Below are 15,413 nucleotides of genomic sequence, written 5' to 3'. Positions count from 1 at the left end.
CCGGAGGAGCTGCCGGGGCTGGGCGCTGGCTCCTGCGAGCGGCGGCCCGACCTGCTGCCGCTTTCCCCGCCGCGGTTCCCGGCCCGGGCCCCGCTGGTGGCGCTCGACGCCGCGGCCCTGTAACGGAGAGAAATGGCGTCTCCGCGCAGGGCTCTAGGCAAGAGTTTGAAAAGAGCCGGCCGAGGCACTGGCCGGCCCGTGAACGCTGCTTTTCAATACGTTTTGGAGCCTGGGGGCAGTTCCCGAAGACGGGCCGAGAGCGAAGGTTGGGCCGATATTTAAAAAGGGGGACACAGGAGGACCCGGGTCGTTATCGGCCTGACCTCGATCCCGGGCACGACGGGGAGACGCTGAGACAGGACTTGATAAAGGGAGGGGAACGTAATTAACGCCGCACAACTCGGGGTCTGGATAATTGAGCCTGTCGGACTAACTTGGACCCTGGGACGCATCAAGCGGGGATCCCCCCACGTGGGAGCAGAGAGGTGGGTCGGCCTCTGGATCTGGCCCGGGGGCGAATCCTGCGCCCAGCTCTGGGGCCTGCAGTTCCAGGAGGATGCGGCGAAGCGGCAGAGGGGCCGGAGAAGAGCCAGGGGGGCGACTGAGGGGTTAGAAAACCTGCCGGAGGGCGAGAGACGCCAGGAGCTCCAGCCGTGACGACTCGGGGGGGACTCGACCCCTGGCTCTAGGGACCGAATATTTCCACAGGGGCTCCTCAGGCGGGCGGAGGCAGGTCGAACCCGGCCCCACGGCCGGACGTCGGAGCGAGACGAACCCAGCCTGGGAAGGGGGCGCACGTGGAGGGGAATTAACCCTCGGAGCGGCTGGCCAAGGGGGATTCTGGGGCGCTGGTTGTGGATGGGGGTCCCCGGATACCCAGCCCCTGCGCCCCACCCCAGAGGTGGCTGCATCTCCAGCCCCCTGCGGGCCGGCTGGGGAAGATGATCGCTCAGTAACTTTATTACAGGTTCTGATCTCGGGGAGCCTGGGTCCCCTCGCTCGTTAGGGGAGGAGGCTGGGGGTTGACACAGGCCCCCTGGGCAGTGGGTGGCTGATTATGTCCCCAGCCGCTGAGCACGGCAGGTGCTTCTCATGGGGGGGCAGCTGATCTGCCCGGGGAGGTGGGGGCTACATGTCACTGGGGTCTCCTCACAGCAGTGGGGGGCTGTGGGCCTAGCCTGGGAAAGGGAAATCTCAGGGAGTCCAATGGGCCAGCAATGAGATCACCCTCCCCCCGCCCCCCAGATCCCGCGTAGCCCCCAAACTTGGGGAATAGCAGCCTCCTGCCCCCCAGCTCCTCCCTGCCCCCCCCCGCCTGGGGAACAGCAGCCCCTGCCCCCGCCTGGGGAACAGCAGCCCCTGCCCCCAGCTCCTCCCTGCCCCCGCCTGGGGAATAGCAGCCCCTGCCCCCAGCTCCTCCCTGCCCCCCCCCGCCTGGGGAATAGCAGCCCCCTGCCCCCCAGCTTCTCCCTGCCCCCCAGCCTGGGGAATAGCAGCCCCCTGCCCCCCAGCGTCGCCCGGCCCCCCAGCCTGGGGAATAGCAGCCCCCGGCCCCCCCAGCTCCTCCCTGCCCCTCCCCCCTTGCCCCGGTACCAGGCGGAGCAGCCGGCGCTGGGTGAGGAGGCGGGGCGGGGCCAGCCCCACGCCTGGGGGGAGCTGCCCTTCCATTGGCTACAGCGGAGGGTGTGGGGGGCGGGAGCGGGTGTGATTGGACGCCCCCCCCGCCCCCCAAAATAAGTAAGGGGGGGGGGACCGGGCCCCTCTGCAACACCCGGGGAGGGGGGGCGGCTCCCCCCGTCTCCCTGCCCCGCTCCAGCCCCGTCTCGTCCTGCCTCAGCCCCCCCCGCCCGTGCAGGGACGGAACCTTCCACGCGCCGCCGCGGCCCGGCCCGGCCCCATTAACCCGCCGCACCGGGCATGGCAGCGCCGGGGGTTCGAGCCCGGATCGGGGCCGCTGGGAGGTGAGTCCGCCCCGGGGTTCCCCACAGCCCCTGGGCCCCCAGCTCTGCCCGCCGCCCCTCCTGCCCCCTCGCCCTGCCGGTGCCCCTCACTCCTCCCGCAGCCCCTGCCCCCAGCCCTGCCGGTGCCCCTCACTCCCCTCCCGCAGCCCCTGCCCCCCCCCCGCCCGGCCGGGGCCCCTCCCTCCCGCCCAGCAGCCCCAGCCCCCAGCCCTGCCGGTGCCCCTCACTCCCGACCTGCAGCCCCTGCCCCAGCCCTGCCGGTGCCCCTCACTCCCGACCTGCAGCCCCTGCCCCCGCCCTGCCGCTGCCCCTCACGCCCCACCCGCAGCCCCCGCCCCCCCCCAGCCCTGCCGGTGCCCCTCACTCCCGACCCGCAGCCCCTGGGCTCCTCCCCCTCACCTGAGCGACTCTCTCACCTTGAACGTTTTGTTTCCGCCTTTCAAGGCCCGGGCGGGGGGAGGACGAGCCGGGGGGGGCCCTGATTCCGGGGGGGGGAGGATAGACGAGCCCTGGGGGCTGGGAGCGGCCTAGGGACCCCGGATGCGGCTGATCCACCCTCCCCCCGCTAGGGTGGGGCAGGCAGGGGAGAGTGACCTGGAGTTACCCCGTTTTCACTGTCCCGGGCTCGTCCGCGCCCTGCAGGCAGCGAGACCCGATGGACAGAGCGGGGGGGCGGGGGAGCCGGGTTTAGTTCTCGGCTTGGCCAGCGGCAAGTCCCTGCCGTGCCTCAGTTTCCCCACCTGTACAATGGGAAGGGTGGTACGGCTGGGCTCGTAGGGGGCTGCGGGTCGGGAGTGAGGGGCACCGCCAGGGCTGGGGGTGGGGCAGGGCTGGGCTAGCAGGGGCTGCGGGTTGGGAGTGAGGGGCACCGGCAGGGCTTGGGGGGGGCAGGGCTGGGCTGGCAGGGGCTGCGGGTCGGGAGTGAGGGGCACCGGCAGAGCGGTGGGGGGCTGGGCTGGCAGGGGCTGCGGGTCGGGAGTGAGGGGCACGGGCAGGGCTTGGGGGGGCAGGGCTGGGCTGGGCGAGCAGGGGCTGCGGGTCGGGAGTGAGGGGCACCGGCAGAGCTGGGGGGGGCAGGTCTGGGCTGGCAGGGGCGGCGCGTCGGGAGTGAGGGGCACCGGCAGGGCTGGGGGGGGCAGGGCTGGGCTAGCAGGGGCTGTTGGTTGGGAGTGAGGGGCACTGGCAGGCCTGGGGGGGGCTGGGCTGGGCTAGCAGGGGCTGTTGGTCGGGAGTGAGGGGCACCGGCAGGACTGGGGGGGCAGGGCTGGGCTGGCAGGGGCTGCAGGTTGGGAGTGAGGGGCACCAGCAGAGCTGGGGGGGGCAGGGGTGGGCTGGCAGGGGCTGTGGGTCGGGAGTGAGGGGCACCAGCAGAGCTGGGGGGGCCAGGGCTGGGCTAGCAGGGGCTGCGGGTGTCGGGGGCACCAGAACCTCCCAGTGCACCGGCCTTGAGTCGGGGATGGGCTGGTTGGACACGCTGGTGATTTCCCCCCCCCCCAATCGGCGCGTGGTCCGGGGAATATGGGATTCCCCAGCAGGCCTGGCCGCGCGCTGGCTGAGCGGGGGTGCAGGGCTCGGTGAGGCCATGGGCGTGCGGGCCGCTAACGAGGGCGGCTGCGGGCACGTGGCAAAGGGGTGAACGGAGCCCCATGCTCAGGCTCCAGGGCTGGAGTCTCTGGCTGGGGAAGGTCAGGAGGGAACGGGAAAGCGGGTCGTCCCCGAAAGGGCCACTAGGGGGCGTTGCTTGTAATCTCTGGCCAGGCAGCTGGGTGGCCCCTGGACTGAGCTAATAAGGCCGCTCCTGGGTGTTTCAGTGAGGTGCCCCTCACTCCCGACCCGCAGCCCCTGCCGGTGCCCCTCACTCCCGACCCGCAGCCCCTGCCGGTGCCCCTCACTCCCGACCCGCAGCCCCTGCTAGCCCGGCCCTGCCCCCCTCCCCGCCCTGCCGGTGCCCCTCACTCCCGACCCGCAGCCCCTGCCAGCCCAGCCCTGGGCCCCCCCGGCCCCCACCCCAGCTCACTCCCTGGCTGCCCCGGAGAAGTGTGGGGCAGGGGCTGGGTGTGTCGGCAGCTCTGGGCCCCGCTCCCCTGGCTGCCCCACGGAGACGCGCTGGGGGCTGGCACGGAGCCAGGCCCTGGAGGTGCCTCTGGTGCCTGGCGGCTGCGGCTGGAGTCTACGGGCCGAGGGCACAGAGCTCTCGCCCTCCCCCGGGGCATGCTGGGAAAGTGGGGGGGGTGACAGCTGGTGCCCCCTGGCACCAGGCCGGGCTGGACAGGGTGCAGCTGTAGAGGACAGAAGGTGGGGTCCCCTCGCGCCAGGCTGGGGAGATGGGGCTCGGCTGTGGGGAGTGTGGGGGGGTGCCCCATAGCAGTAGGCAGAGGTGCAGCTGCGGGGTGGGGGGCAGGGAGGGTGGCGCCCCCTAGTGCCTGGCTGGGGAGAGGGTCTGTCTAGCTCAGGGAGCCCCCAGCCGTGCGTTCCAGGCGCCGGCCCCTCTCTGAGCTGGAGAGAGAACCCTGGAGTCCTGGCTCCCAGCCCCCCCTGCTCTTACCACCAGACCCCGCTCCCCTCCCAGAGCCGGGGAGAGAACCCAGGAGTCCTGGCTCCCAGCACCCCCCAGCTCTAACCACTAGACCCTACTCCCTTCCCAGAGCTGGGGAGAGAACCCAGGAGTCCTGGCTCCCAGCACCCCCCAGCTTTAACCACTAGACTCTACTCCCTTCCCAGAGCCGGGGAGAGAACCCAGGACTCCTGGCTCCCAGCCCCCTTCCCCCCATATCTTTGTCCCTTTCCTCCCCTTTCTCCCGCAACCTTGCATGGAAATAAACTAACCCCCCCCCCCATGTTCCCATATCCCTCCCCAGCCCCAGTGCTCCACTCCCACTACCGACCCCCCCCCCCCGACATGAACCCAGGCGTCCGGGTGGTGGAATTTACCAATTTATTACGATCCTACATGTTGGGGGGCTGGCTGGGCATCGGGGGAGCATGGGGGGGTGCTGGCTGCAGACCCTGCTGTGGGGGGAGGGAATTTACCACTTTACCATAAACTCTGTGGTCGAGGCTTGCAGGGTGGGTCGTGAACCCAGGAGTCCGGGGTGGGGGAAGGAATTGATTGTGAACCCACACGCTGGAGGCTTGGGGGATGGGGGTCGGCTGCAAACCCAGGAATCCGGGGAGGGGGGTCTACCAGGAACCTGTGATTCTGGGGGGTGGGGGCACTGACACTGAACCCAGGCATCCGGGGCCGCGGGGGAGAAACTTACCGGGGACCCAGGCGTCCGGCTGGCTTGCACCCCGGCACGTTGTGGGGGCGAAGGCCCCGGGGTCTCTGCTGCGTGGCCCCCGGCTCCGTGTCTCCTGCCTGGAGGCCAGCACGGCTCAGCGGGGAGCGAAGTCCAGGTGGGGGGGGAGCAGGGGGGGAGGGACGCGGCTGATCCTGCTGGCGGGGGCAGGTTCCCACGCCTGGCGCTGCCAACTGCATCCCCAATGAGGGGCCCTTTGTGGGGGGCCTGGCACGGCGCCCGTAGTGCCCCCTGCCTGGGGGGGGCAGGGTCCTTCCTCGGGAACCCCCTGCGTGGAGCCGGGTTACACATTAACCCCCTGTTTGCTCAGATGGCGTGAAAGGGGGACAGAGAGTGATGGGGCGGGTGGGGGGGTGCAGCAGGGGGCGCAGGGCTGCAGGGGGCGCTCTCCCCCCACAGGCAGGGCCGGCCCCAGGGGGGCCCTAGGGGGTGCTGGGCTGTGGGGGGCCCAGCGGGGGGCGCTCTCCCCTGGCAGCCAGGAGCATACAGGTGCGGCTGGCTCTGGGGTGGGGGCTGGTTATCCGGGCCCCCTTGGTTGGGCGGGGATGCGGCTGGCTCTGGGGTGGGGGGCTGGTTATCCGGGGCCCCCTCGGTCGGGCTGGGATGCGGCTGGCTCTGGGGTGGGGGGCTGGTTATCCGGGGCCCCCTCGGTTGGGCTGGGATGTGGCTGGCTCTGGGGTGGGGGGCTGGACCCCCTGGGGCCGGCCCTAGGGGGCGCTGGGCTGCAAGGGGTCCAGCAGGGGGCGCTAGGGGGCACTGGGTTGCGGGGGGTCCAGCAGGGGGCGCTCTCCCCCACAGGCAGGGCTGGCCCCGGGGTGGCACTAGGAGGAGCTGGGCTGCAGGGGGTCCAGCAGGGGGCGCTCTCCCCCACAGGCAGGGCCGGCCCCGGGGGGCGCTAGGGGGCGCTGGGCTGCAGGAGGCCGGGGGACCTCTCCGCGCTGCCCCCTGAGAAATGGGGGCTCCCCGCAGCCACTCGTCCGTCTGCCCCGCAGGTGTTGCCAGGTCGATTCTGTGCCGCCCTGGACCGGCTGCTGCCCGTCGGCCCCTGGAGACCCATCAGCACCTTCTTCAAGGTTAGTGCCGGCCCGGACGCCTGGGTTCTCTGTGTCTAGCAGTTAGGATGTGGGGGCTGGGAGCCAGGATTCCTGGGTTCTCTCCTTGGCTCTCAGAGGAGAGTGGGGTCTAGTGGTCAGAGCAGGGGGGGCTGGGAGCCAGGACTCCTGGGTTCTCTCCCCGGCTCTGGGAGGGGAGGGGGGGTCTAGTGGTTAGAGCCAGGGGCTAGGACGCCTGGGTTCTTTTCCAGGCCTCGGACCTGCGGGTGGAGTTGACCAATGAGCCGAAGCCCAAGCCGGAGGTGGGGCAGCTGCAGTTCGGGAAGCATTTCACCGACCACATGCTGACGGTGGAGTGGGACCGGGAGCGGGGCTGGGGCCAGCCCCACATCAAACCCTTCCAGCACCTGAGCCTGCACCCGGCCTCCTCCGCCCTGCACTACGCCGTGGAGGTGTGTGTGTGTGTGGGGGGGGGGGGGCGTTCCCGGCCCCTGTGATCCCAGGGGGGCGGCGTCCCAGCCCGGGCGAGGGGGCCCCAGATAACCAGCCCCCACCCCAGAGCCAGCCGCAGCCCAGCCCAGCCGAGGGGGCCCCGGATAACCAGCCCCCACCCCAGAGCCAGCCGCAGCCCAGCCCGGGTGAGGGGGCCCCGGATAACTAGCCCCCCACCCCAGAGCCAGCCGCAGCCCAGCCCAGCCGAGGGGGCCCCGGATAACCAGCCCCCACCCCAGAGCCAGCCGCATCCCAGCCCGACCGAGGGGGCCCCGGATAACCGGGCCCCGGATAACCAGCCCCACCCCAGAGCCAGCTGCATCCCACCCGACCGAGGGGCCCCGGATAACCAGCCCCACCCCAGAGCCAGCCCCATCCCACCCGGACCTAGGGGGACGCGGATAACCAGCCCCCACCCCAGAGCCAGCCGCATCCCAGCCCGACCGAGGGGGCCCTGGATAACCAGCCCCCACCCCAGAGCCAGCCGCATCCCCGCCCGACCGAGGGGGCCCTGGATAACCAGCCCCCACCCCAGAGCCAGCCGCATCCCCGCCCGACCGAGGGGGCCCCGGATAACCAGCCCCCACCCCAGAGCCAGCCGCATCCCACCCTGACCGAGGGGTCCCGGAAAACCAGCCCCCCCCCCCGAGCCAGCCGCAACCCACCCGACCGAGGGGTCCCGGATAACCAGCCCCACCCCAGAGCCAGCCGCATCCCACCCCCACCGAGGGTCCCCCGGATAACCAGCCCCCACCCCAGAGCCAGCCGCATCCCACCCCGACCGAGGGGGCCCGGATAACCAGCCCCCACCCCAGAGCCAGCCGCATCCCACCCCAACCGAGGGGGCCCGGATAACCAGCCCCCACCCCAGAGCCAGCCACCCCTGTGCGCCGGGTGAGGGGCCCCGGAGGCCCCCGGGGGCCGCGTCCAGCCCCGCGCTGACGGCCCGGCTCCCCCCAGCTCTTCGAGGGGATGAAGGCTTTCCGGGGCCAGGATCAGCGCGTCCGTCTCTTCCGCCCCCTGCTGAACATGGAGCGAATGTCCCGCTCGGCCGCCCGCGCCAGCCTGCCGGTGAGTGACCCCCCCAGGCCTCCTGCGTGGGGCCCTGGGCCCCGCTGAGTGGCCCCCGGCCACCAGTTCTCCCCTCCGCCCCCTGCTGGGGGATCCTCGGGGGGCTGGGAGCCAGGACGCCTGGGTTCTATCAGTGGCTGCGGGAGGGGAATGGGGCCTGGTGGTTAAAGCCGGGGGGCTGGGAGCCAGGACGCCTGGGTTCTCTGCTAGGCTCTGGGAAGGGAGTGGGGTCTAGTGGTTAGAGTGGGGGGCATTGGGAGCCAGGACGCCTGGGTTCTATCAGTGACCACAGGAGGGGAGTGGGGCCTGGTGGTTAGAGCGGTGGGGGGTGGCGGGGCTCGGAGCCAGGACTCCTGGGTTCTCTCCCGGTCCCGGGGGCTGCCCCCTCTCTCCAGCGCTGCCCCCTCTCTCCCAGCCCTTCGACCAGCTGCAGCTCCTGGAGTGCATCCGCCGGCTCGTGGCCGTGGACCAGGCCTGGGTGCCGCACTCGGACAGCGCCAGCCTCTACATCCGGCCGACCTTCATCGGCACCGAGGTGCGGAGCCGAGCCCCTGGGGCGCCCCCCGCCCCCCCCCCGCGGGCCTGGCTGGGGGGCCGCGTCCCGCCTGCCTCCGACCTTGTGTCCCCTGCGCCCCCGGATCCGTCCCCCCCCCGCGCCTCCGGATCCGTCTCCCGCCTCCTCCCGCACCCCTGGATCTGTCGCCCGCCCCCGAGATCCGTCTCCCGCCCACGTCCCCCCCTCCACACCCCTGGATCCGTCTCCCGCCTCCTCCCGCACCCCTGGATCTGTCTCCCGCCCCGAGATCTGTCTCCTGCCCACGTCCCCCTCCGCCGTGCCCCGCATCCGTCTCCCGCCCACGTCCCCCGCACCCCTGGATCTGTCTCCGCCCCGAGATCTGTCTCCTGCCCACGTCCCCTGCACCCCGGATCCATCTCCCACCTCCTCCTGCACCCCTGGATCTGTCTCCCGCCCCGGATCCATCTCCTGCCCACGTCCCCGCGCCCCGGATCCGTCCCCACCTCCTCCCGCACTCCTGGATCTGTCTCCGCCCCGGATCCATCTCATACCCGCCCCCCGCGCCCCGGATCAGTCTCCCGCCCACGTCCCCACCCCAGGCACCCAGATCCATCTCCCAGCCCCTGGATCCGTCTCCTACCCGCCCCCAGTGCCCCGGATCTGTCTCGCACGCGTGTCCTCCCCTGCACCCCATATCCGTCTCCTGCCCACCTCCCCGCGCCCCGGATCAGTCTCCCGCCCGTGTCCCCCTAATCTGCTCCTTCCCCTGGACCCCGACTCTGGTCTCCCCAGCCTCGTGCTCCTTGACCTTCAGAAGCCCCCCCCTCCCCCCCGGTGTGGGGTGGGGCCGGGGGGGGCCGGGGTTCTGACGCTTTGCTCTCCCCCCCGCAGCCGTCCCTGGGGGTGTCCCGGCCCGGCCATGCCCTCCTCTTCGTCATCCTGTCGCCGGTGGGGGCCTACTTCTCCTCCGGCCCCATGGGCGCCGTGGGGCTGCTGGCCGAGCCGTGCTACGTCCGCGCCTGGCTGGGGGGCGTCGGCGACTGCAAGATGGGGGGGTGAGTGTGAGCTTCCGGGCCCCCTCCCCCGGCCGTGTCCCCCTCCCCCCGCCTGCCGCTGGGGGGCGCTGCCCCCTCCCCCGGCCGTGTTCCTTCCCCCCACCTGTCACTAGGGGGCGCTGCCCCCTCCCCTGGCCGTGCCCCTCTCCCCCTGCCTGCCGCTGGGGGGCGCTGCCCTCCCCTGGCCGTGTCCCCTCCCCGCCTGCCGCTGGGGCGCTGCCCTCCCGGCCGTGTCCTGCCTGCCGCTGGGGCGCTGCCCTCCCCTGGCCGTGTCCCCCTCCCCCCACCTGTCACCAGGGGCGCTGCCCCTCCTGGCCGTGTCCCCTCCCCGCCTGCCGCTGGGGGCGCTGCCCTCCCCGGCCGTGTCCCTTCCCCACCTGTCACCAGGGGCGCTGCCCTCCTGGCCGTGTTCCTTCCCCACCTGCCGCTAGGCCCTGCCCCTCCCCGGCCGTGTCCCCTCCCCACCTGTCACTAGGGGCACTGCCTCCCCTGGCCGTGTCCTCCCCACCTGTCACCAGGCGCTGCCCCTCCCCTCGGCTGTGTCCCCCTCCCCCCACCTGCCACTAGGGGGCGCTGCCCTCCCTCTCCATGCTCTGGTTCTGCTGTGTCTGCCCCCGCCTGCCACTAGGGGGCGCTACCCTCTGCCCCGGCCCTGTTCCCCTCCCCCTGCCAGTCACTAGGGGGCACTGCCCCCAGCCCCCGGCCGTATCCCCTGTCACGGAGTGTGGGGGAGTCCAGCCCTGCACCCCTCTTCCTGGACTCACGGTGACTCTCAGCCAGCCAGTAAAACAGAAGGTTTATTGGACAACAGGAACACAGGCTACAGCCCAGCTTGTGTTCAGAGCCAGGACCCCCCAATCTGGCCTCTCTGGGGGGTTCAGGGTGCTTGGATCCCAGCCTAGGATCCCCTGAAAACCCACCACCCAGTTCCCCAACCGAAGACTGACTCCCCCCTTCCCCTCCGCCCCTTTTCTTTGTCTAGCTCCTGGGCAGAGGTGTCACCTCCCCTCCCCCAGGCCTAGCTCATGTTACAGGCTGAATACCTGCATCTCACCTAAAATCCTCCCTGCTCTCCCCTCCCCCACACAGACAGCCCCTGCTCCACCACACCCCCCCTCCCCCGAGCCTGAACTGAGCGGGGTCACTCTGCCCAGTGACCCGGGGAAGTTCGGGGCCCCCTCTCCGGGACAGCGCGTCCGCTATCAGGTTGGCCCTTCCCTTCACGTGGACCACGTCCATGTCATCGTCCTGTAGGAGCAGGCGCCACCTCAGGAGCTTGGCGTTGGCTCCTTTCAGCTGGTGCAGCCAGGTCAGGGGGGAGTCGTGGGTTCGGATCCCACCGCTGCCACCAGTTGTCACGGAGTATGGGGGAGTCCGGCCCTGCACCCCTTCTAACCACTAGGGGGCACTGCTGTCCCTTTCTGCCCCCCCAGCCCTGCCTCATCTCTCCCCGCCTGCCACTAGGGGGCGCTGTCCTCCCCCCCCCCCCGCCGTGCCCCCCTCTCTGAGGGTGCCGCCCCCTGCGTCCCCAGGAACTACGCCCCCACCATCCTGGTGCAGGACGAGGCGGTGCGGGCCGGGTGCCAGCAGGCCCTGTGGCTCTACGGGGACGATCACCAGATCACCGAGGTCGGCACCATGAACATCTTCCTCTTCTGGACGGACCCGCAGGGCGGTGAGAGCCGGAGCCTCCTGCCCCGCCCCGGGGGGGTCCCCGAGTGCCCCGTGCCCCATCCCCCCCGCCCCGGGGGTCCCTGTACCCCTCTCCCCCCCTGGGGGGGTCCCCGAGTGCCCCGTGCCCCATCCCCCCCGCCCCGGGGGTCCCTGTACCCCTCCCCTGCCCCGGGGGGTCCCTGTACCCCTGTCCCGCCCCGGGGGGGTCCCCGAGTGACCCGTGCCCCATCCCCGCCCCGGGGGTCCCTGTACCCCTCCCCGCCCGGGGTCCCCGAGTGCCCGGTGCCCCATCCCCCGCCCGGGGTCCTGTACCCCCCCCATCCCCCGCCCGGGTCCCGAGTGCCCCGTGCCCCATCCCCCGCCCCGGGGGGCCCTGTACCCCTCCCCCACCCTGGGGGTCCCCGAGTGCCCCGTGCCCCATCCCCCCCGCCCCGGGGGTCCCTGTACCCCTCCGCCGCCCCGGGGGTCCCTGTACCCCTCTCCCACCCCGGGGGGGGTCCCCGAGTGCCCCGTGCCCCATCCCCCCCACCCCGGGGGTCCCTGTACCCCCCCCACCCTGGGGTCCCCGAGTGTCCTGTGCCCCATCCCCACCCCAGGGGTCCCTGTACCTCCCCACCCCGGGGTCCCGAGTGACCTGTGCCCCATCCCCACCCCGGGGTCCTGTGCCCTCTCCAGCCCCGGGGGGGTCCCCGAGTGACCCGTGCCCCATCCCCTCTCCCACCCGGGGGGTCCCCGTGTGCCCTGCGTCCCACCCCAGGGGGTTCCCTGTACCCCTCCCCCGCCCCAGGGGGTCCCTGTACCCCTCCCCCGCCCCAGGGGGTCCGCCTGTACCCCTCCCCTGCCCCAGGGAGTCCATCTATACACATCCCCCCGAGGGGTCTTCAACTGCCTTGCGCCCCATCCCGGGGGGGGTCCCTCTATGCCCATCCTCCAGCCATGGGGGTCCAGAGTGCCCTGCTCCACCCCGGGGTCCCCCTATAACCAGCCTCCATCCTCGGGGGCCCCCTATACCCATCTCCCCCATCCTGCCCCACAGGGGTCCCCGAGTGCCCCACTCCATGTCCTGTCCCGGGGGGGTCCCCATATCCCCATCCCCTATGCCTGCCCTAGAGGGGTCCCCGCGTGCCCTGCCCCCCACCCCAGGGTCAGACACATCCCAGCCCCGGGCGAGGGGTCCCCGTGTACCCAGCCCCCCCACCCCAGAGGGGCTGCGTCCTGGTGCAGGGCGAGGGGTCCCCGTGTACCCAGCCCCCCCCACCCCAGAGGGGCTGCGTCCTGGTGCAGGGCCAGGGGTCCCCGTGTACCCGGCCGCCCCGCCCCAGAGGGGCTAGGGGCTGCGCCCTGGCAGGGCGAGGGGGTCCTCGTACCCCCCCCCCCCCACCCCAGAGGGGCTGCGTCCTGGCGCTGGCCCGGGCCGGGCTGGGGGCGCGTGTGACGGGGTTTTTCTTTTCCAGAACTAGAGCTGGTGACCCCCCCACTGAACGGCATCATCCTGCCCGGGGTGACCCGGCAGAGCCTGCTGGACTTGGGGCGCAAGTGGGTGAGTGGGGGGTCGGATCCGGGGGGGGAGGGGGGCTTCTCCTTTCTCCCACTCGCAGACTGGGGACGGGGGGGCTCCCCCATCAGCTAGGAGCCGCCGGCGCGACAGGCCCGGGCCCCTGGGGGTCGCTGAGCCCCCCCCCCCCGAGCTCTGCCCCAGCGATTCCCGGGGGGCCAGGCCTTGGCCACTGCGATTCGGGGAGCCGGGGGGGGGGGGCGGTGGAGGAGGGGGAAGCTGGCAAAATCTGAGGGTTGCGGCCAGGGGGCGTGAGCTTGGGGGCTGGAGCAGAGTGGGGTGGCTGGGGAACCATGGGCAGACCCCTGCCAGGGCTGGGCGAGGGTTTGGGGGGCCCGGGTGACCCCTTGGGCGCCTTCAGCGCGGTGGGGGTTAATTCTGCCCCTGCCCCGGGGGGAGCTGACCCCAGCTCCTCCACCTGGCACCAGGGGGCTCTGTCCCCTGCCCCCCCCGGCCTTGCCCCATCTCCTCCGCCTGGCACCAGGGGGCTCTGTCCCCTGCCCCCCACCCCTGGCCTTGCCCCATGTCCCCGGGGCTCTGTCCGGCCTTGCCCCATCTCCCCGCCTGGCACCAGGGGCTCTGTCCCCTGCCCCCGGCCTTGCCCCATGTCCCCGCCCGGCACCAGGGGCTCTGTCCCCTGCCCCCACCTGGCCTTGCCCCATCTCCCCGCCCGGCACCAGGGGCTCTGTCCCCTGCCCCCCCCGGCCTTGCCCCATCTCCTCCGCCTGGCACCAGGGGGCTCTGTCCCCTGCCCCCCACCCCTGGCCTTGCCCCATGTCCCCCGCCCAGTACCAGGGGGCTCTGTCCCCTGCCCCCCACCCCTGGCCTTGCCCCATCTCCCCCGCCCGGCACCAGGGGGCTCTGTCCCCTGCCCCCCACCCCTGGCCTTGCCCCATGTCCCCCGCCTGGCACCAGGGGGCTCTGTCCCCTGCCCCCCACCCCTGGCCTTGCCCCATCTCCCCCGCCCGGCACCAGGGGGCGCCGCCTCCGCCCCCCTGACCCTCCCGTCCCCCGCAGGGCGAGTTCAAGGTGTCGGAGCGCAGCATCACCATGGCCGACCTCCTCCGGGGGCTGCGGGAGAAGCGGGTCCGGGAGGTGTTCGGCTCGGGCACCGCCTGCGTCGTCTCGCCCGTGAGCCACATCCTGTACCAGGGCAAGGTGGGACGCCGGGGTGACGGGGGGGCCTGGCTGGGGGGAGCCGGGTCTGATGGGGGGGCACGGGGCTGGGGGAGCCATGTCCAAAGGGGGGTGGGGACCGGGCGGGGGGAGCCGTGTCCAAAGTGTGGGGGGCGGAGCAGGCTGGTGGGAGCCGGGTTTGATTGGTCTGGGGCGAGCCGGGTCTGATGGGGGTGGGGCTGGATCTGATTGGGGCGGGGGCCAGGCTGAGAGAGCCAGATCCGATGGGGGGGACCGGGCTGGGGGAGCCGGATCCGATGGGGGTGGGGGGACCGGGCTGGGGAGCGGATCCGATGGGGTGGGGACCGGGCTGGGGGAGCGGATCCGATGGGGGTGGGGACCGGGCTGGGGAGCCGGATCCGATGGGGACCGGGCTGGGGGAGCCAGGTCTGATGGGGTCTCGTCTCCTTCCAGAACTATCCCATCCCCACCATGGAGAACGGCCCCGACCTGGCCAAGCGGTTCCTGAAGGAGCTGACTGACATCCAGGTACCGGCCGGGGGCGGGCGGGGGGGGCGGGGTTAGTGCGGGGGGCGGGGGGAGGAGCATTGCTGGGGGGGGGCAGTGGGGCGGGGGTCAGAGCCCTGGGGTGGCGTTTTAGGTGTATGGAAAAGATCCGGCCCCAGGGCAGGGACTGGCTGGCTCAGGGGGGCTGGGAATGGGGCAGGGGCCTGTCCCCTCTGGGGGGCGCCGGCTCCCCCCCTGCTCTGACCCTCCCCCCCCGTCTGTCTGTCTGTCTGTCTCCTTGCAGTATGGCCGTGTGCCCAGCGACTGGGTGTTGCCCGTCTGAGCCGGACCGGACCCGGCCCCCCTTTTTTGGGGGGGGCTTTGGCTTTAACACTCCCCCAGAGCAACCCCCAGCTGGCCCTCGTGCTCCCCCCCCACTCAGCCCGTGGCCCCCCTCCTGGCTACCCCCCGACTGACCCAGCTCCCCTGGGGCAGAACCAACCCCGCCCCGGGAGGAACCAGCCGCCCAAAGATCGCAGCCGCCTGGCTCCCCCTTCGATGCACGGGACAGCCCCCCCCCTTCCAAAGTGCAATATAGAGAGAGTCCCCCTGGGATTCCCCTCTGCCCGGTGCCCCCCTGGGATTCCCCGGTGCTCCCCTCCCCTCCCCCTCCGGGATCCCCTCTGCCCGGTGCCACCTCCCCTTCCCCTCCGGGATCCCTCCTCCCCCTCCGGGATCCCCTCTGCCTGGTGCCCCCGTCTCCTCCCCCTGGGATTCCCCTCTGCCCGGTGCCCCCGTCCCCTCTCCCCCCGGACTCAGCTCAGCCCAGTGCCCCCCTCCCCTCCCCCCTCCGGGATCCCCTCTGTCCAGTGCCCCCGTCCCCTCCCCTCTGGGATCCCCTCTGTCCAGTGCCCCTCCCCTCCCCTCTGGGATCCCCTCTGTCCAGTGCCCCGTCCCCTCCCCTCTGGGATCCCCTCTGCCCGGTGCCCCGTCCCCTCTCCCCCGGACTCAGCTCGGCCCAGTGTCCCCTCCTCCCCTCCGGGATCCCCTCTGTCCAGTGCCCCCGTCCCCTCCCCCTCTGGGATCCCCTCTGCCCGGTGCCCCCGTCCCCACT

General features: G+C 72.5%; 1 protein-coding gene across 1 annotated transcript; it reads left to right on the top strand.

Annotated features, from left to right (window-relative positions):
• Positions 1-1,821: 1,821 nt before the first annotated feature.
• Positions 1,822-15,022, top strand: BCAT2 (branched chain amino acid transaminase 2). Its single transcript, XM_039510067.1, has 11 exons — positions 1,822-1,961; positions 6,252-6,333; positions 6,564-6,764; positions 7,765-7,875; positions 8,291-8,410; positions 9,284-9,447; positions 10,980-11,122; positions 12,576-12,661; positions 13,694-13,834; positions 14,267-14,341; positions 14,604-15,022. Exons 1-11 carry the CDS (start codon positions 1,918-1,920, stop codon positions 14,640-14,642), a joined length of 1,206 nt encoding a protein of 401 aa, XP_039366001.1. The 5' UTR covers positions 1,822-1,917; the 3' UTR covers positions 14,643-15,022.
• Positions 15,023-15,413: the final 391 nt, after the last annotated feature.

The sequence above is a fragment of the Mauremys reevesii genome, linkage group 22 (assembly GCF_016161935.1).
Source record: "Mauremys reevesii isolate NIE-2019 linkage group 22, ASM1616193v1, whole genome shotgun sequence".
Classification (NCBI taxonomy): Eukaryota; Metazoa; Chordata; order Testudines; family Geoemydidae; genus Mauremys; species Mauremys reevesii.
The sequence above is the reverse complement of the archived record's forward strand: the minus strand, read 5'-3'. Positions and strand labels throughout refer to the sequence as shown.